Source organism: Ahaetulla prasina, chromosome 4 (genome assembly GCF_028640845.1).
Source record: "Ahaetulla prasina isolate Xishuangbanna chromosome 4, ASM2864084v1, whole genome shotgun sequence".
NCBI lineage: Eukaryota > Metazoa > Chordata > Lepidosauria > Squamata > Colubridae > Ahaetulla > Ahaetulla prasina.
The window spans coordinates 19,291,195-19,312,779 of record NC_080542.1 but is presented as its reverse complement, the minus strand read 5'-3'; the positions used below and the strand labels follow the sequence as shown (position 1 = coordinate 19,312,779).

Here is a 21,585-nt window from a genome sequence, read left to right as displayed (position 1 = left end):
GCCCCCACAGAGAAGGCCCTTCCCCTGGGCGTCGCCAGACGACACTGCCTAGCTGACGGCACCCTGAGGAGTCCCTCTCTGTGAGAGCGCACGGGTCGGTGAGAGGTATCTGGTTGCAGTAGGCGGTCCCAGATAACCCGGCCCTATGCCATGGAGCGCTTTAAAGGTGGTCACCAAAACCTTGAAGCGCACCGAAGGCCACAGGTAGCCAGTGCAGCCTGCGCAGGATGGGTGTTATGCGGGAGCCACGAGGGCTCCATCTATCACCCGCAGCCGCATTCTGACTAACTGTAGCCTCCGGATGCCCTTCAAGGAAGCCCCATGTAGAGAGCGTTGCAGTAATCCAGGCGAGACGTCACGAGCATGAGTGACCGTGCATAGGGCCTCCCGGTCCAGAAAGGCGAACTGGCGCACCAGGCGAACCTGGTAGAACGCTCTCCTGGAGACGGCCGTCAAATGATCTTCTAGAGACAGCCGTTCATCCAGGAGGACGCCTAAGTTGCGCACCCTCTCCATCGGGGCCAATGACTCGCCACCGATGGTCAGCCGCGGATTTAGCTGACTGTACCGGGATGCCGGCATCCACAGCCACTCTGTCTTGGAGGGATTGAGCTTGAGCCTGTTTCTCCCCATCCAGACCCGTACGGCCTCCAGACACCGGGACAGCACTTTGATAGCTTCGTTCTTAAAAGTTGTATAGTTGAGAAACCCTGATCTATTTACTCACCAATACTGCAAGATTACTACCCTTTGATCCCAAACCACTCCTTTATGATTTGATCTAAAGGCCCGCTGTTTCTGTCTACCCTACCTATGTGGTCTTCTGTTTCCTTTGCAGCTTCCGTATCAACCAGTACATTCTCTTCAGCCATTTCAAGCGCTCCCTTCACAGTCTCCCTAACAAGTACCGATCCAACTCCCTTCCGGAATATCGGCAGCTCATTGGCACCTATGGGACCCACTTTATTGAGCATCTGCACTTGGGGGGCCGCGTGAGGGATGTGACAGCATTGCGGGTCTGCGAGACAGCTTTGGACGGTGCGTCTGCTGATGAAGTGAAAGACTGCCTAACACTCGAGGCCTCGGCCAACATTGGGGGTGGCAAAGGAAGCCTCAGTGCAGCCTACAACACATGTGAAGAGCTGAAGAAGAAGAAGACTTTCAAAGGAAGCTTCCACCAGACCTACAACGAGAGACACACTGAGGTAGTCGGAGGGGACCAACATACTGACTTGCTCTTTTCAAATGAGCAGAACCTTGAAGGTTATAAGCAGTGGCTGGAAAGCCTCAAATCTGTCCCTGCGCTCCTTTCTTATTCCCTGAAGCCCATTCATAGTTTGCTGCCTAAGGGTCACCCAAAGCGGGACAGTTTGCAGCAGGCAGTGAGTGAATACATCAGAGAAAGGGCCCTTTGGAGAAACTGCAGCCAGCCTTGTCCTCACGGCTCCCAACGCAGCCTCCGAGATCCCTGCTCCTGCGTATGTCCCAGTGACGGCACCACTAACTCCATGTGCTGCTCTCGGGAGCGAGGCCAGAGCAAGCTAACGGTGACAATTCAACGTGCCTATGATCTCTGGGGAGACTACTCCACAAAAACGGATGCTTATGTCAAGGTATTTTTCCATGGGGTTGAGAGCCGGACATCCACTGTGTGGAATAATGATAACCCGGTATGGATGGCCCACTTGGATCTGGGGAAGGTCCAGGGCTTGGGAGAAGCCAGTAGGCTCCGAATACAAGTTTGGGATGAAGACAACCGTTATGATGATGATCTGCTGGGGACATGTGACCGAACTCCCAGATCTGGGAAACCTCATATCGAGGTGTGTTACTTAAACCATGGACGCCTTGAATTTCAATATAATTTGGAATGTGGCCCCTTCTTAGGAGGGCCCTACTGCTTGGAGTATGTCCCTCAGCAGCCACACAGGGTTGCTTTGTTACAACGTGGAGCAAAGTGAACCCGTGCTAGAAAGAGGCTGCTTAAGGGGGTTAAAAGGCTGCAAGTAGTCCTTAACTTACAACCACAAACTGAGCCAAAAATTCCCGTCGCCGAGTAGTTAAGTGAGTTTTGCTCCCATAGATAGCCTTTCTTGTCACAGTTGTTAAGCAAATCTCTGCAGTTGTAAAGTGAATCATGGGATCATTAAGCGAATCTGGCTCCCGCCACCTCCCGCTGGACTTTGCTTGTCAGAAGCCCGCTGGGAAAGTCACAAATGAACCTGGGACGCTGCAACAATCATAAAATTATGCCACTTGTCAGGTGCCCAAATTTTGATCCTCTAACTGTGGGATGCTGCAATGGTCATAAGTGTCTTTTTTCACTGCCATTGTAATTTTGAACAGTCATTAAATGAATGGTTGTAAGTCGAGGACTACCTGTATTCGTGCTCCTGCTTATTTTTAAAGCCTGCCCTGGGTTTCTTTATATAACTTCTTGTTTAATTACCTTAGCTCGCTGGGGAATTCTGGGAATTAAAGTCCACATGTTTTGAAGTCACCAAGTTTGAGCTATACTACTGTAAATCTATGTACAAAAGCTAAATCAGAGAACAGAAAACAGAACACATTGCTTATGTCAGGGGTGGGTTTCTGCATGCACAGAAGCGTCTGGGCGGGTGGGCAGAGCCTCACACTGCTGCCGCTACAGGTTTGCCCTATCCGGGGCAAATCTGTAGCAACCCACCACTGGTTTATGTACCATGCAAACAAAACTGATCCTAGAGACAATGTTGAATGCTTTTTCGCATGTAGAAAGAGAGGTCTTCCAGATTGTCCTGTATACATGATGGAGAATGGAAATAATTTTTGTTGTGGTCTCAATCAAATCAGCCTGCAATATTAGAATTATGCAATTCTTGGAAAAGGTGCTTCCAACGGAGCACAAGACATACATAGTTGCTAGGAATGCTTTTCAAATTTCATCTTCATTCACAATATTCCTTTTCATTGCCCTCCTACTTATTTTCCTATCTCTCCTATGTAATTTAAAAAAAATCACATTTGGAAAAACTAAATCTTCTGGCAAAAGCTCAGTATGAAATAACTTATCACTCCATAAATAAGCCACGTACCATCACACAAATACATCATACAGGCTAATATTGTATTTTGAGTTAGATGAACCTATTAATTAACTTTTTACCAATGGCTTTCCACTCATCTTTGGATACCAGGCATTCAAATTTCACACCTATTGTCTCCCTATAATCTGAGACATCTAATTTTGTAACTAGCTATTAGAGGCATATTTGATATCTTATTGCTAGGAGAATATACATAGGCCTCACTTAATGTTAAGAGGTATTTTTTATGGCTTCCTTGTGCTTTGGCCAAAATGAAATACTGCTTGGAATTGCGAGTCCTCAAACAAAATAATTTGTAACTTGATCCAGTTAACTGATCTAGAAAATATACTTTATAAATTCATCTTTATAATGAGTTTGTAGTTGTATTCTAAAGCGCACATCACAGGAAGGGAATATTTGAACTTTTCAAGGTGGTTGCACCCTTGTATTATACAATTTATAAAGAATGGAAAATACAAGATAACCCATGAAAATTAAATTTTAACAGGCAAAACTTATCCTGGATTGATTTGAAAAGTGTGCTTTAAGTCAGAAACTTAAACACGAAACAACAAATATAGCTTTTGCAATTAAAAAAAAAGGAGCAAGGGAAATAATTTTCCCAAGTAAACTACCAAAATAATACATTTAATCTCTGCAAACAAATTTTAAGAATCTTCAAAAATACCATATCAAGATTAAACTGTACAACATGTATGTTTAAAACTTTAAATGCAGCTGAGAGGTGTTTTTTTTATTTTTTAAAAAAGGTCTATCTCATTTTGCATCAGATATTTGACCCCTTTTGGGCACAATTTGAAAAAGATGGGAAATAAAGAGGTATAGATTGGCAGTATGAATGAATTTGAAATAGAATCGTGTAAAGATGAAGAAACATGTAATTGCAAGAATTTATATAAATTGCTGTTAAATTATGACACAGAAGCCGAACAAGTTAAAGAATGTAATGCTACATTGATGCTAAATTCTTGGCACGATAGGGGCATGGTATTTGGGGGGGGGGGCGAACATGGGTAAAATATTTTTACTTTGCAATAATTGAAGAGGAAAATGTTGCAAAATGATGGCATTTGACACCTCTGAAAGTAACTACCAAAATATATAAGAGCATTTTGAGTAATTGTTGGAAATGCAGATGGAACCTATGATCATATAAGATGGACTTGTGAAGACACCAAAAGATTTTGGTTGGTGATCCACAGATCGTGGGTCAAAATTATAGGAATCCCTTTTTAGATAAAACCAGAATTGTTCTTATTAGAACTGAATAGAAAGAACAGTGACTTATTGTTGTGTAAGACTACCATGATTATTATTTGTGTAGATATGGAAAAAATAAAGAAGTTCGAAATATTGAATATTGGATATTTAAAGTTATGGCCCTTGGCAGAGATGGCAGAACTGGTATGTCCAATAAGAGATAAATTTACAGAAGATTTTATTAAAGACTGGAGACCATTTATGGATTATATTACAAAATTGGAGAAAAATACCTTGATGATCATGGGTTTATAGATGAATAAGGGGAGAATACTGAGAATGTAAAATGGTGATTAAAACAATAAGAAAGGGTTAATGGATCCATGAGAAAAGTGAAGGCTTGAGTTAGACTGTAGATCTAAGTTACATATTTAGTTTTATATTTGCAGGTTTAATTTTCTATACTATGTTCTATATTGTTTTTAATGTTTATTGTATATGTAGAATTTCAATAAAGTTTTTTTAAAAAGCCTTTTTGAATTCCTACATCAGCAGTGTGCTTATGCAGGGCACTCAAAAACTGCAGAATAGGCTAAATTTAATCTAGGTCACTGGTGGTCTTAAACATCCATTTCTTGTCTTTTTACATTTAGGTGTGGTCTCAAGATACCTGCAAAAGCTGTTACCCTATGGTTATTTTTAATGTGACAGAAATATGAGAATTACTAAATCATCAGAGTATTTAGCTTCCTTTAATTTTGTATTGTATTGATTTAATTTTAATGCAAGTTAATTACAATCATATTTATTTTTCCGGCTTTCCCCATTATTTTTAAAATCATGGCTACACATCCATCAATCAGAATGGAGGTGGAAGGGATCTTGGAGGTCTTCTAGTCCAACCTCCTGCTCATGCTGAAGATCCTATACCATTTCAGATTGGTGGTTGTCCAGTCTCTTCTTAAGACTCCAGTGATGAAGCACCTACAACTTCTGAAGGCAAGTTGTTACATTGGTTAATTGTCCTCACTCTTAGGAAGTTTCTGCTGAATTTCTTGTCCTGCCTTCTGGTGTTTTGGAAAATAAGTTGACCTCTTTTTTTTGTGGCAGCCCCTCAAATACTAGAATACTGCTATCATGTCACCCCTAGTCCTTCTTTTCTCTAGTCTGGCCATACCCAAATCCTGCAACTGTTCTTCATAGGTTTTAGTCTCCAAGCTTTTAATCACCTTAATTGCGCTTCTCTGTACTATTCCCAAACTCTCAGCATTTTTTTTTTGTAATGTAACTTAGAGAGAGAGGGAGGGAGGGAGGGAGGGAAGGAGGATGGAAGGGATTATGCAAAATAAGAACATGAAAAGATGGGTATAAAATCATTCGGTTTTGCAAATGGGGAAGGAAGCATGGCAGAAACCTGCATTTCATGTGTGAGAATTTAAAATTAATTCAGTCAGACTGAGGAAAAAAATGAGAGTTTTTTTGCTGAGAGTTTGGGAATAGTACAGAGAAGCGCAATTAAGGTGATTAAAAGCTTGAAGACTAAAACCTATGAAGAACAGTTGCTCTTAACATTTAGCAGTGCTTACTCAAATTTTCCTGCAGAATTGCCTTGGGTAGTGGGAACCAAATGACAAGACGGTGACTTCCCAGAGATTGCCATCTTTCTTTGATGTCAGCCTCCATTAATAAATCATACTAACCAGGTCACACAACTGCTTGAAGGACAACAATCAGAACCACCTCGCAGATACAGGATGATTACACGCATCCAGGCCTTTCTGAACATTAAGCACAGGGGGACATTAAATGAGCGAGGTAAAGTACAATTTATTTGAAATTACTGTTATCAGTGCCTCTTTTACAAGCATCAAATGGAAACCAAAAAGCCCATATCACACTTTATTTCACGCCTTGTGTATCCTGCATGAGGCCAACTCAGGAAGTGGAAAGAAATACAAAAAAAAAAAAAAAACCAAAAAAACAAGAGCCTACTGGTGGAAGAATTGTTTTTTCAACTAAGTGTTGAAGAAAATCGGTTTTTAAAACATAAAGCTTGTTTATCTTCTCCAACATAACCCAGTTGTTACTCTTTTTTCCCCCAAGTTTTTTATTTTATTTTATCCATACCATACATATTTTGTGAACAGTGTGTTGACTGGGTCAATGTCCTTTTTAAACAATGTTAACAATAATAGTAAGTATAAAAATAAGTATACATAGTCCTAATCTTTCAACTTTACCAATACTATTCTCTCTTTATAATTCTTTAGCGTTTTTTCCCCATTAATACATTTAAAACTAAATAACATTTCTTTGCACCATTAATTTGTTATCCCCTACTAAGTCACTAATATTTTAATACTTTAAAATTACTCATTATTCCACCATAATTTTGATATCCCAAATGTCTAGATTAGATTAGATTAGATTAGATTAATTAGATTTTTATACCGCCCTTCTCCCGAATAAAACACATATAACAAAAGTTAAAAAACCATTTAAAAACTAATTCAATATGTGGCATAAGGTTTAAAAAGAAATAAAACCCTATTTAAAAATTTAAAATCATATTAAAACTAGCCCTGCACGATGGAATAAGAGTCTTCAGCTCACGGCGGAAGGTCCGGAGGTCGGGGAGTTGACAAAGCCCTGGAGGCAGCTCATTCCAGAGGGCAGGGGCCCCCACAGAGAAGGCCCTCCCCCTGGGGATCGCCAGCTGGCACTGCTTAACCGACGGCACCCTGAGGAGGCCCACCCTGTGGGAGCGCAGTGGTCGATGGGAGGCTACCAGTGGTAGTAGGAGTCCCATAGATACACCGGTCCTCTGCCATGGAGCGCTTTAAAGGTGGTGACCAGTACCTTGAATTGCACCCAAAAGACCATCGGAAGCCAGTGCAGACTGCGCAGGAGAGGTGTCACATGGGAGCTACGAGGTGCTCCCTCTATCACCCACGCAGCCACATTCTGGACCAGTTGGAGCTTCCGGGTGCTCTTCAAGGGGAGCCCCATGTAGAGAGCGTTGCAGAAGTCTAGGCGGGACATAATGAGGGCATGAGTGACTGTGCAGAGGGAAGCCCGGTCTAGAAAGGAATGCAACTGGCGTATCAGGCGAACCTGATAAAAAGCTCCCCTGGCGATGGCCGTCAAATGATCTTCAAACAACAGCCGTGCATCCAGGACGGCCAGATTGCGAACCCTCTCCGTGGGGGCCAACGACTCGCCCCCCACAGTCAGTGATAGAGTCAGCTGGCTGTACCGGGATGCCGGCACCCACAGCCACTCGGTCTTGGAAAGGTTGAGTTGGAGCCTGTTTCTCCCCATCCAGACACGTACGGCCTCCAGACACCGGGACATCACTTCAACGGCCTCGTTGGGGTGGTTAGGGGTGGATATGTACAGCTGAGTATCGTCAGCGTACAGATGACACCCCACCCCAAAATCACGGATGATCTCGACCAGCGGCTTCATATAGATGTTGAACAGAAGGGGCGAAAGAACCGACCCCTGTGGCACCCCACACAGGAGGCGCCTTGGGGCCAACCTCTGCCCCCCTGCCAACACCGTCTGCGAACGGTCCGAGAGGTAGGAGGAGAACCACCGAAAAACGGTGCCCCCCACTCCAAGCCCCCAGAGCCGCCACAGCAAGATACCATGGTCGATGGTATCAAAAGCTGCTGAAAGATCTAAAAGGACCAGGACAGAGGAACAACCTCTGTCCCGGGCCCTCCAGAGATCATCTACCAATGCGACCAAGGCCGTCTCTGTGCTGTGCCCAGGCCAGAAGCCGGACTGGAACAGGTCAAGATAGACAGTTTCATCCACGTACCAGGGGAACTGTCGTGCCACCACACTCTCAACAACTTTCGCCACAAAGCAAAGGTTGGAGACAGGACGGTAATTTAATAAAATTACTGGATCCAGGGAGGGCTTCTTGAAGAGGGGCCTCACCACCCCCTCTTTTAGGGCGGTAGGGAAGACATCCTACATCAAAGAAGCGTTGACAATTCCCTGGAGCCAGCCTCGTGTCACCTCCCGGGTGGCCAGCACCAGCCAGGAGGGACACGGGTCCAATAAACATGTGGTCACATTCAGTCTCCCCAATATCCTGTCCATGTCCTCAGGAGCCACAGTATCGAACTCATCCCAGATAGTAACCTCAAGACCAGCCTCCGCCATCCCACCCGACCCTACCCACTCGGAATCCAAACCTTCCCGAATCTGAGCGATTTTATAATGCAGATATTGCCCAAACTTCTCAGCATGTCCATGTAAGGGGTCCTCCACCGCTCTCTGATGAAGAAGAGAGCGGGTCACCCTAAACAAGGCGGCTAGGCGGTTATCTGCCGACGCAATGAGAGCGGAAAAATACTCCCGTTTTGCCACTCTCATCGCCACTAGATAGGTCTGAATTTGAGACCTAACTAGTGTCTGGTCACTCTCTAGGCGTCTTCTCCGGCGCTTCATCTCTCTCAGCTCCTCGGAATACCAAGGAGCTAATCGAGACTGGCACCAGGTCAGAGGCCGCAAAGGCACGACGCGGTCTAGAGCCCCCGCCGCCGCCCTTTCCCAGGCGGCGACTAGGTCTCCAGCCGAGCCGTGGGCTAAATCCTCAGATAGTGGCCCAAGCTCCGTTTGGAAGCTCTCTGGGTCCATCAGGCACCTGGGATGGAACCAGCGAACCGGCTCCAGCTCCCTGCGATGGGGGTCGGCGGTTCGAAAGTCGAGTTGAAGGAGTGAATGGTCTGACCATGTCAGGGGTTTAATGACTAGATCCCCTAACTCCAGACCATCCAACCACTGTCCAGAGAGAAAAATCAAGTCGAGAGTGTTTCCCCTGAAGTGAATGGGACCATTTACTAACTGGGTCAGGTCCAGGGCTGCCATGGAAGCCATGAACTCCCGAGCCGAAGTGGATGCCCCACCAACCGACGGCAAGTTGAAATCCCCCATAACCATAAGTCTGGGGGTCTCAACTGCCATCCTGGCGATCGCATTCAACAGTTCGGGCAGGGTTTCTGTCACGCAGCAAGGAGCCAGGTACATGATCAGCAAACTCACCTGCATCCCCAGGCCCCACTTCACAAAGAGGGTCTCACATCTGGCTATCTGTGGTACAGTGATCTCCCTCGGCTCTAGGCCTTCGTTTATAATAATCGCTACTCCCCCACCCCTACCCTGGGCCCTCGGCCAATGAAATGCACGGAAATCCGGTGGGCACATTTCTACCAGGGGAACTCCTCCCCTTCTGTGCCCAACCAGGTCTCCGAAATGCCCATCAGGTCCGCATCCCCCTCCCGAATAAGATCACAAATGAGGGGGGCTTTATTAACCACAAACCTGGCATTGCATAACATCAGCTGGAGGCCCAGGCTCTGGGGATTTAGACCACCCGGAGCACGGGAGAAGTCAGGGGGACCGGAGCGCGTGATCGTTCGCAAACAACGAGCACGCACTCCCTGAACATGATACAGGCCCCCCGTTTCCGCCATATCTACCCCTCCCGATTACCGTACAGATGGAACCACCCTCATGATCTCAAGCTCTAGCCTCCTCTTCTACCTCCGAACTAATAATATCCGTCCCGCAAGCTTTTGCAGGGTCTAGGACTACTAATAAAGCCAAATATTAACAAAATTTAATCAATCCCGGGATTATATCTTAAAATCCCCACAATTTCTAATCCTTAAAAGTTTGAATTCACAATATATTTTAACACAGTTAATCTTATAAACTTTCATCTTTTAACCTTACCTTATTTTTAATTATAATAAATTATATTGTTTATTAGTATATATACTATTTTTCCTATTTGTATTTTCTACTTCTTTAAACCGTTCTTTTTTAAGAGATTTCCCTTTTTTCTGTTCTATTATAAACTTTTAAAGAATTATCTATTTGATTCCTACTTATCAATCGTTTCTCTTCATCACCTCCATTTTCTTTCTTGATTTTTCTTTTCCACTGCCTCTTTTAATTTCTTATCTATTTTCTGAATATCATATTTTTCTTTTCCCCCCAGTTGTTGAAAAGTTTCTTACTCATTTCTTTATCTTTAGACAATCCCTTTGTCTCCTTATTGTTCTTTATAGTTTTATGCATGCTTTTGAGCATCAAAATTATTTTTTCATATCCCTCTATTATCTTCTGATAGTCCATTTTGTAACAATTTGATAAAAATTATTCAATATCCCTTTACAGTTCCAACATCTTAGTGTTTAAAAACTCCAACAAAGCCAATTATTAGTAAGATTTAGTCAATCCCATAGTTCTACCTCCAATCCAGTAGTGGGCTTCAATTTTGGCTTCTACTGGTTCACTTGTGGGTGTGCAAGTGCCACTTCTTTTGTGCATGCGCAGAGATGTCTGGGCAGGTGGGCGGAACCTCCCACCACAACCCAGCACTACTCCAATCCCCTAAATTTATAATCTTTCAAGTTCTTTAATATTTTACAGCCTTTTGATTTTCCATTTATCTTCCCAATTGTCCAGATTTTAAAACCTTATTTAACTTTTCTATTCTCTTTTGTTCTGTCATCTTTCTTCTTTTGCCTTGTAGAATGTTCTATCAAATAGCATTAATAATCGAAGTCCAAGTTAATCTACTAGGTTTCCTCCAATCTTTCAAATCCACAATTCAATAACCACTTTCAATAGAGATTAATTATTTGCAATTCATCTTAAAAATCTTTAAAAAAGAAAAGAAGTTCACTGAGAATTTCAAAATATCCAAATCATCTTCTAAAATAAAATCAAGGTCAAGTTGCCTTCCAAGTGCTGATTCTTGTGTTATGTGTATTACACATAATACACTTTCATTGAAAATTCTCCTGCTTTAATGCTCCTCTTCTTCCAGTAGATGGCTCTTCTACTCCCAATTCCAACATTAAATAGTATGTCAAAAACAGCTGATTCGCTAATAAATCCAGGGGGTTTAAAAATACAAATAAAAAATATACTTTCTTCCAAAATTTACCTTTCAAATTGTTTAAGTTTTTTTTCTCCAGCTTTCTATATTTTAAAGCTTCCTTTGGGCATTTATTTCACCTCCTAATTTTCAGTCTTTAATCTTCTCTGTATGTCTAATTGCCACTTCCTTAACGTTTGGAGTATTTTTTGAAATTCTTGTACCTAAGTTACTGGTAAGTCTTTAAGGTAAGAGTTGGAAATTATCTCACCCAGCTTCTATGCTCTATCCATGGACCGCTCCAGCACAAATCTTATGGTCTCAGTTGCCCCAGCTTGTGACTAGCCAAAAATGGCTGTTGTCCCTGCTGCCACTCAGGAGAGTTTGCTTCGGACCTAACAAGGAAATTGCAAGTTCCTCATGGTTCACACTTTCTCCTTTCTTCGATGCCTCTACAAGGGGGCTTGGGTCCTGTAGGGTCTTCCAACAGCAGTTGCCTACATGATTTTGCAGTGCTTGGTGGAGCCTGCTATTTTCCAGCCGTTCTCAGCCCGATGTCAACTGGAAGTCCCTCCCCAGTTACTACTCTTCTGCTATCAATCCTGCACAGGAAAAAGCTAGATATTAATTCTAAGAGGCACTTGTTCCCCCCCACACACACACAGAATTACACTAAAATGCCATTTTGCAGGTTGGGAGATATTTAAGAATATAACTCTATTTATCACTAACTAGCAGGGGGAAAGTTTGGATTAAAAAAAAAAAGTATGCACACTGATTCTTGTAAGATTGAATTCCACTGAATTCCACAAAAGGAGGAATAAATGAATAAGGAGATAATTTATGGGTGCGGTGCAGCACAATTTCAAAACTACTTTTACGTCTTTGCCTACAGTTGTCAAGAGATTTCATCCATGCATTTTGAGATCCGGAAACATTCTATTATAGCTTTAACATAATCTATAAAAAAAATCTATAACCTACTCAACGTAACAATATCAGATCTCACCCACATTTGTATCATAGCCATGGTACATCGACATAAATTTAGGTCCCAGCCCTCAAGATTGCCCATCCCATGTAAAACATTGCATTCAGATGAAGTATGCTAGCAGCATCCTTTTACATCCCTACTGGCCTACAGAGCAAAGTATTTTGTTCTAGAACAGGGGCTCTGCCAACTTTTAAGACTTGTGGACTTCAACTTCCAGAATTCCTCAGCCAGCATGCAAGCTGAAGTCCACAAGTCGTAAAGTTGCCAAATTTGCAGAGCCCATTCTATAATGATCTATTCAACCTTTCTCTGAAGTAGCCAAATCTTAAAACTTGGGAGCTGGTTGAAGGCATGAAGTCCTGCCTTCCCAGCCACTAAATTCAAGTAATCATTCATCTTCAGTTAAGTGTCTTTTGATCTCTGACTGATGCTGAACATCAGGTAACTTTCAAATCCCAGGACCTATCCTTGAAATTAATTTGTCAACATCTAGTTCAGGCGATGTTTTGTTAAATTTGAGAGCCTTTTTATGCAGCAATTGTATCATACTTTTTAGTTTATCTTGCTCAAATTGTAAAAAGACAAGATGTCTATTTGTAGATCCAGCTATGGCTTCTTGCAAGCTTCATCTAGCAATGGAGTCCAGTAGCTCAGGTACAGGGGTTGCTATGCAAGAGGATAGCTGGTACAGCAACAAATCCCAAATGATCCATAAACCCTGACATAAATGAACAGGGTTTCATATCCAGCAATTTGTAGAATAAAGCTTCAGAGAGCCTTAAGAAACTTCCAGATGACCATTACGTTGCTAGTCATGTTGTCTTGGCTGATACCAAGCATTTCTGAAACGTCCATTCCCACTTCTGGACCCAGCCAGGTCTTGGTAATAGTTCTTGGTAATGCCAGGTTGGTCATCACATCTATGATCAAATCATCTCATTTTTAAATCACAGATGAGGGAGACCTTACTACAGACCAACCTAGCATTTAGTAGCAGTAGCCGAAAGCCAAGGCCTCTGAAGATCTATGATTGAGAAGAAGCACATATCTTCAGAAAAGAGACAAACTAATTTGTAACTGTTTTTAAAAGTGCTTTTATTTTATATTACAAAATATAGTCAGCCTGCTTTTGAGTACATTGAGACTTCAAAGCAATTGGGGTAGGTGGGGGAAAGCTTAATTCTCTGATATTTCCCCCCCAAAATATAAAAGTATTGGATTTTTAAAAACAGGAGCAGGAGATCCTAATTTCCACTTGCGTCATGATTTCCCAAAATAATTTAGCTGGACTTGCATGGAAAAACACACCAGATGACTCGACTTGCTAGACTGTTTTGGACCTTGATTTAACCTGGTCCTCTGAACATATTTAGGCCGTCTGTGCAAATTTTGGTCTCTGTGCAAATCTCACAAGGGACAGTTTGTATAGTTCACTCTCAATCCTTTTAAAGTTGGCACTGGGATATTAATCAGGATCAAAAGATCCAAGGGAGAGAATAAAGTAATCTGTAGTCACGACCAAAAGTTGGGCACACAATTCCTAAGGCACGTAGGTGGAGAAAAGACACAGCTACAGCTCTAAAGGAAATTGGAAAATAGCTTGGCAACCCCAATATTTCAGCTAAGAATGGACCAGGATGTGTTCATCTTCCAATCTTTATCAAACTAGGTTGTGTCTCTAAAACAAGGAGAAAAATCCAACAGATCATCTCAGGATGAAGAGTAGACTTCCCCCTGCATGGCTGAGCATAGGATGGGAAGGATCAAGATCTGCTCCAACCTCTGCAGAATATTATTATCTTCTTTTGCTCTCTGGTGAACACAGAATATTTTGGGTGGGGAGGAGCCTATTTTTTTAAAGTGACATGGCACGAGCTATGATAGGTTGAGGAAGGTGCTGAAGCAGGATTTGGGAGAGAACTAGAGGGGGGAAAAGTGCCATGATCAGTAAAGGAAAACTAGGGTTGCTCATGGTGTTGCTTTGTTGTGTCTTTACAAGAATAAACAACAACAACAACAACAACAACAAAGGGTTCTTTCTTTGAGGATTCTTTCATGATCATCGTTTCTGTGTCAGGACTGCAGAATCCATTGAGGAAAATCTTACAAAAATAATCCACAAAGGTCAAAATCAAAGCAGCAGAGACAGTCTTCTAGATTATGACCGTTATAGGCACCTGGACATGGTTTTGAACATTGGGAAGGTTTCTAGGCATAGGCAGCATGTGCTTCCAGGAATGGAGGGGCTGGAGGAGCCCCACCAGTCATCTGTAGTGCAAAGGCCTCCTCAGTGAAAGGAGAACAGTTCCAGGATAGAAATGCAGCCTGAGGGAACTCCTAAAAAGAAACGAAAAACAATTCCAGAGAGTCACTATTTCCATTCTGACCCCAACTGAAAAGCTCTAATATATGACCTGTGGACTTCAACTTTCAGAATTCCTGAGCCAGCATGGAATTCTGGGAGTTGAAGTCCATAGGTTGTAAGGGAGCTATAGTTTGGGCCACCCTGATCTAATATGCTGGCCATCCCATAGCCTTCCCAGTTGCCTAACATGTACAATAAGCCTTTCCAAGGTTTTCACTTCCTTCCAGGAGACATGGGACACTAAGAAAGCATCTCTATCTCTGTGAAATGCCAAAAAGATTTGCATCCTTTAACTGTCAGAAAAAGTGCATATAGGAGCAATGTGTCTAGTTAAATGGCTATGACCATTTTCTTTTGCTCATATATTCATATACTTTATAATTTAAATACAAGTTTAATACATTATAAGATAAAGCACTTTTAGGGATGTATCTCGTCACCAGGTCTCTGTTCAAGCCTGCTTAGTGGGCCAACCAGGTTTAACCCAGCCCAAGTTTAACCTTGGGTTTTCATCTCCTTGTACGTACCATCAGGCTTTGATCATGCAGCATGAAGGGAGACCCAAGGGGATGGGGAAGTCCTTCTAAATTGTAAGGGCCAGGATGATGATGAGAATAATGATGACTACTGTGATGGTCAAGCAGATGCCAATCATGAACTTCTTCTGCAGAGCCCCAAAGGCAAATAGAGAAGGCAGAAAAATGTAAAAAAATATAGATAAGAAAACATCTCCATTCCTGTTATACTGATTCTTTCTCTGCTAACTTCAGGGAATAAAAAAGGAACTTCTTCACACACAGCCTACTTGTTCAATGCATTTTTCATCTCCCTGAGACTTCACCATGTGCTACTAGCTATTTTGGACTGCAAGGATTCAAAATATTGTCCCACCCTGCCATGCCTCCCCCCCCCCACAATTCAAAGCAGAAACTCCCAGGAGTTAACTCTTGTAAGATACAGCAGAAGGGTATTTCATTTTATACCGTGTTCCTCGAAAATAAAAACCAGTCTTATATTTTTTTGGGCTCTAAAATAAGCACTATGGCTTATTTTTGGGGAAACACAATTTCAGGATGATCAGCCCGGTTGGGAGCCCCATTCCTGGCATACGCACAAGAGGCGGCAAGCATCCGGAGACTGACAGTATCCGGCAGCAGCTATAGACCGCCAGTCCCATGGTTGGCGCACCCTGGGGCTGTGCAGCCCATGCAGCACAGGTAAATTGATTCCCTGTCCAAGACGTAGATGGAGGCAGATGTGCAGGGGGTGGGTGGGTGGTAAGCTGGATGGCCACAGACCAGTCGAGAGATGTTAAAACAAAACTCCCTTGGCCGGCTGCCCACTCCATCCCACTGACTCTCGGCTTTCCCGCAGTGCATCTGGATCGCCTGCCTTCTTCCTGCGCCTCTGCCATCTGCTTCCAGTGCCGCCACACAAAGACAAGTCTCCTGCAGTCAGCTGCCACTCCAGCCTCTCAGCTTTCCTGGGGCTTGTGGTGAGTTCAGATCATGTGCCCCTGCTGCTTGGACAGATAATCAACTCACTTGCGCTCGGTGGGCTGCTGCTGGACACCGCTGGCCCACATGTGCTTGCCACCTCCTATGCTGACCGGCCACCCTCTTCACTAGGGTGCTTATTTTTGGGGTAGGGCCCTTATTAGGTACACGCGTAAGAATCAGGCTAGGTCTTATTTTGGGGGAAACATGGTAGAATGTGTGTACTGAATCCAGGTAATCCTCGACTTACAACAGTTCTTTTAAGTGACCATTCAAACTCCAGAGAAAAGTGACTTACGACCTGTTTTCACACTTACGACTGTTGCAGCCTCCGCAGGGTCACGGGATCAAAATTCAAATGCTTGGCAAATGACGCCTATTTATGACAGTCACCATGTCATGGGGTGTCACATGATCCCCTTTTGCCAGCTTCTGACAAGTAAAGTCGATGGGGAAAACCAGAGTCACTTAATAACATGTTACTAATTTAACCAACTGCAGTGGTTCATTTAACAACTGTCTCACTTAGCAACCGAGATTTTGGGCTCCACTGTGGTGAAAAGTTGAGGGCTGCAGATGGGGGCAGTTTACCTTAAGAGCTTTCTTCTGATTTTCCTGGGCTTGATGAAGGTGCAGTTGCCCTTTCTTGACATAGTCCCCAGAGTCTAGAATGTTCTTCTCTATCCGGTCAATCATGTCTCCCTGAATGGAATCAAAAGGGGACATTTAGGTAAGGAGCTTTCGGGTGAAGATAAACAGTTCTTGGGAGGGCAGAACAGAAAAAGCAGTGGACTAAGAGGTTCCACTGCAGGATTATGGGACAACTAGTAGCAAAGTGAAAACAAAGCAAGCAAATGGCAGTTCAAAACTGTTCAAATGTAGCGGCTCAACGTTTGCATCATTAATAGTGGTAGCGCTTAAGACTGATATACTGCTTCACACGCAGCTGTACATTTCCACCCCAAACCACCCCAGCGAAGCTGCTGAAGTGATGTCCCAGTGCCTGGAAGCCGTACGGCTCTGGATGGGGAAAAACAGGCTCCAGCTCAACCCAGCCAAGACTGAGTGGCTGTGGTTGCTGGCATCCCGGTACAAGGATGAGGCCATCGCTGACTGTGGGGGGCGAGTCTTTTGCCCCCACGGAGAGGGTTCATAATCTAGGCGTCCTTCTGGATGCACGGCTGTCATTAGAATATATGACAGCCGTCGCCAGAGGAGCTTTTTATCAAGTTTGCCTGATACGCCAGTTACGTCCCTTCTTGGACCGGGATTCCCTATGCACAGTCACTCACGCCCTTGTCACTTCCCGCCTGGATTACTGCAACGCTCTCTACATGGGGCTCCCCTTGAAGAGTACCTGGAGGCTTCAACTGGTCCAGAATGCAGCCGCGCGGGTGATTGAGGGAGCGGCTCGAAGCTCCCATATAACACCTATCCTTTGCAGGCTGCATTGGCTTCCGGTTGCCTTCCGGGTGCAATTCAAGATATTGGTTATCACCTTTAAAGTGCTCCATGGCTTAGGACCGGGTTACTTACGGGACCGCCTGCTGCTACCGGTGGCCTCCCATCGACCAGTGCGCTCCCACAGAGAGGGTCTCCTCAGGGTGCCGTCGGCCAGACAATGTCGACTGGCGACCCCCAGGGGGAGGGCCTTTTCTGTGGGGGCTCCAGCCCTCTGGAACAAGCTACCCCCAGGGATACGCCAACTCCCTGACCTCCGGGCCTTCCGGCATGAGTTGAAGACTCTTTTATTTTATCATGCAGGACTGGCCTAATAGTTTTTTAATGAGGGTTTTTAGCAGTTTTTAGAATTTTCAGCCTATTTAAATTAATCTTTTAAATTTGTTTTTAATGTTTATATTTGTTGTTCTTAGCTGGCTGTAAACCGCCCTGAGTCCTTCGGGAGAAGGGCGGTATAGAAATTGAAATAATAAATAAATAAATAAATATACTGCTTCATGGTGCTTTACAGCCCACTCTAAGCAGTTTACAGAGTCAGCATATTGCCTCCAACAATCTGGGTCCTCCAACAATCTTCTGACCTTGGAAGGATGAAATGCTGAGTGAGGATCAAACTGTCGAACTGCAGGCAGCTGGCAATCAGCAGAAGTAGCCTGCAGTATTGCATTCTGACCACTGCACCAGCACAGCTCTTGGTGAGTAAAACTTCCTAGAAAGTCTTCTTGACAACAGTACTGATAGGAAGGAGACTGGATGCTTGTAGAGTTACAATAGGTAAAAAGGGGGAATAAGAGGACTGCACGAAGATTCCTTTCTCTCTTTGGGGAAGTATTGCCTATCCTTTTCATGCAAGAAATCCAAAGGTCAGTGGTTAACATCTTTAAAGAAGCTAGGAAATGACACCATAAAAGTGTCATTTACCTTACCCTTAGTAAGATTTACAGCTGGTCAGTGTAAACCTTACTAAGGTAATTGGGCTGATTGTCTGATTCAACAAAATCTGACCAAAGCACAATCTCCTTGCTTTTCTCTTTCCACTTCATACTTGCAGCTCCACTTCTGTAGCCAGGAACATAAACAGGTCATGTAGCTCCTGGATACTGCGCTCCAATTTCAGGATTTCACTGTGCCTGGTTTCGATCTCATTGAGAGCCTGCTTTGTCACTTGTGTGTCCTTCATGAGCTGCACAAAAAAGATGTAGATGAATCCCCTTGTTTAGAGCCTTTTCCTCCTTTCAAAGGCCCCAATATTCTGATACTCACATTTGAAATAAATACTTCTGTTTGACCACTCTCCAGCATCTCATCCAGCTCGTCATCAGATACCACTGTGCTACCAGCTGCAATGAATAAAAATACAGTGTCAATATCAATTAGCAAGAGGGTTTTTTTCACTCTTCCATCAGAAAAAGGAAATGAAGTTCAAAGTATCTTTTTCCCAGCACTCTGACACTTGTTTTGGCCTATGAACAGGATCCAAAAATTTAGGGGCTCTATCTGAAGCATAAGACCCAAACGTCAAGGGGTGCACTGGGATTCTGAAATTATCTGCTCTGTGCTGGCACCACAATGCCCTCTCATGGCAAACTGCATAGCTGAAAGGCAGAGAAACGGATAAAGTTAGGGGTAAAAACCCTCCATATTTCACAACTAGGTGATATCATCAGATAACTTTTTGCTTGTTTGCTTTCTTTCCATTTGCTACAGAGATGCTGAAATGACTGTGATGTGATTGTACTAGTAGTTGTTTCAACTTTTGATGCTAGAAGTTGGTCAACACACCTTGAAGTTGCCACGGTTAAGAAACATGCTTTAAAGGATGGCATTATCCCTCAGATGCTACCTTTTTGAGGGATAATGACTTGGTTAATATATAAATAGCACACATTGCTGAAGGGCTTTATAAAACTGAACATTCAGAGGTGGAACATAAAAGGTAACCCTGTAAACTCTAGTAAACTTCTTCCAGGAAGACTGTATCAAGCTTTTTGAGAAGGGACAGGCAATTAATTGTGATCTCTCTCTTTTACCGCTTACATTGGATAAGTTTTTACTTTTCTCCTCAAAAGAGAAACAGTGTTTTTGGTTTTCAAGAAATCATGGGCTTCCAAGGGCTACAAATAGGAGACTAATGGCACATGCAACTTTGGGGCTGCAGATTTTCTAGAAAAGATTTTGTCCGGGATGCTTTAAGGATTTTTGTCTTGGGCAGGGGTTTGGATTAGAAGATCTCCAAGGTCCCTTCTAGGTTGTCTTCCCTAGTTTGCTTTTAAAAACCAGGGAATGAGGATCCCAGGTACTAAACTATAAAACAGGCATTTACCCTTTTCTTGTGGGTCTGATGCCTTTCACCTTGATGGAGAATACACTAGGAGGTACACTCTCCCATTTTTGTTAGGCTGATGCCTGAAATCAGCCACAAAGAAGTAACAGTGTATCTATCTTCTTCCTCATAAGGGTTACTGATGAACATGACATTTTTACAAATGGAAACCTGCCAAGGCAGGTTTGAGTTTCACAGGAGCAAGGTGCCCAGTTGTTGTTGTTGTTGTTGCTGTTCTGCGCATGCTCTTTTGTCTTTTACTATACCCAGGGCTACAAAGAACGTATCAGATGTATACACTGAATTTAAACCAACTACTTAGGCCAGCTGTAGGAGGTTGGAAAATTATGTGATATTCAACTGTGGAGTTCACATTTCTTTTCACACATGTACATCCAAACATCTATATTGGTGGGGATTTCACAGCAAATTACAAAATGGAACAAGCTGGCAGTGGAATGCTTCATTTTCCTTCCAGAAAGTTCCCTTAATTTCTCAGAATATATCAATCAGTTGTTCTGGGAAGCCTTTGTGCTGTTTCAGAAGTATGACTCAAATTGTTTTGGCAAGAGTACTTCAAAGAATTGCTCATAAAATGCCTGATCAGCTCGCTTGGTAGATAAACCTAATATTTGGGGAGGGATTAAATAATCTCTAGCCATCCCATTTTACATATTCAGAAGATGTAACTGGATAAGTCTCAGAGTTACATTATAGTATGTTCCTGTGCCTTGGGCTACAGGGCCATGCATTTTTAAAAAGCCGTTCTAACCCTCTTTTTGAAGAAGAAAAATCTGCATTTAAAAGGCATTATGCACATTACATTTGCATACTAGTTTGTTCTGCATTATTTTTTTATTTCTATATTTACTGACACAACTAAGAATTAAAAAACTTTTTTCAGTTAAATTAATGGACATTCTGTTCATGGAATAGAACACAAGATCTCTGCTTTTTTTCTGCTATCTCTTTAAAGAGAAACAGTATAGAAAATAGGATATCACATGTGGACATTCTCCCTTATTTCATGTATTTTTTTATACTGCTTCCTATACTGAAGCATCTGGAAGCAGTTTACAAATAAAGTAGTAACTTCTCGAGGACAAAATGGTGGACTGAAGATGGCTCTGTGAAAAACAGAACAGACAATTATGACAAACAATGAAGCATTGGCTTTTTAAATCTCTCCAGACAAAGAAAGGACAGGTGATTCCCACAAGTGTTCCAGACAGTTGCTCCTTATGAGGAGACCTCAAAATAACAGTCTCCGGTGGGTTTTGAGTACTGGGAGGTGAGGTAGATGTTTTGCTCAAACTGTATGTTTTAAAAAGATACTAAATTCACATGTGATTATGTATTAACTACTAATAGAACCTTTGGATCGATACATCTAAAAATAGTGGGTTAGTCTGCCTTCAATTGTTAATGAAAGAAAAATTTAACTACAAGCTTAAGGAATTTGAAATAAACAGCAAAAAACTGGTTTTAGAAAGAATCCAGATAAATTGGAAATGATACTTTGCAATTAATAAGAATTTCTCCCATAAGAAAAATCAACTTGTTTTGAACATAAAGAGATAAAAAAGATTTTAAAAATTGGACTATAAAGGTTTAATTAAAGGAGAAAATACATAAACCTGATTTAACAACTACAGAATGATGCAAAACATTTTAACACTGGAAATACTGTGGACGCTTTTGAAAAATGAAATCAGAAATTAATACCAACAATTTTGATAGCGATGTTTGCTTC

The 21,585-nt window shown here is 42.7% G+C and overlaps 3 protein-coding genes across 9 annotated transcripts in view; 1 reads left to right on the top strand and 2 right to left on the bottom strand.

Moving 5' to 3' along the window:
* Positions 1-6,179, top strand: part of LOC131198643 (perforin-1-like) — a 33,677-nt gene extending 27,498 nt beyond the window's left edge. For all 3 annotated transcript variants that reach the window (XM_058183496.1, XM_058183497.1, XM_058183495.1), the window contains one exon: positions 839-6,179. In XM_058183496.1, the coding sequence (XP_058039479.1) occupies positions 839-1,961 (1,123 nt within the window). In that variant the 3' untranslated portion in view covers positions 1,962-6,179. The remainder of the gene's footprint in view (positions 1-838) is intronic.
* The window catches only part of STX4 (syntaxin 4), a 48,746-nt gene that overhangs the window by 10,239 nt on the left and 16,922 nt on the right, over positions 1-21,585 (bottom strand). For 2 of the 5 annotated variants that reach the window (XM_058183512.1, XM_058183517.1), the window contains exons 7-11: positions 18,773-18,849; positions 18,555-18,692; positions 16,640-16,750; positions 15,080-15,216; positions 13,266-14,524 (exon numbers count right to left, since the gene is read on the bottom strand). In XM_058183512.1, the coding sequence (XP_058039495.1) occupies positions 15,136-15,216; positions 16,640-16,750; positions 18,555-18,692; positions 18,773-18,849 (407 nt within the window). In that variant the 3' untranslated portion in view covers positions 13,266-14,524; positions 15,080-15,135. Of the gene's footprint in view, positions 1-13,265; positions 14,525-15,079; positions 15,217-15,446; positions 16,481-16,639; positions 16,751-18,554; positions 18,693-18,772; positions 18,850-21,585 lie in introns of those variants that run through there. The other 3 variants (XM_058183515.1, XM_058183516.1, XM_058183514.1) reach the window with 2 other exon arrangements.
* LOC131198648 (uncharacterized) lies at positions 6,243-13,122 on the bottom strand. The gene is made up of 2 exons (XM_058183511.1): positions 12,737-13,122; positions 6,243-11,795 (listed from the first exon to the last, which is right to left on the bottom strand). The coding sequence occupies exon 2, from the start codon at positions 9,507-9,509 to the stop codon at positions 8,271-8,273; it is 1,239 nt and encodes a 412-aa protein (XP_058039494.1). The 5' UTR covers positions 9,510-11,795; positions 12,737-13,122; the 3' UTR covers positions 6,243-8,270.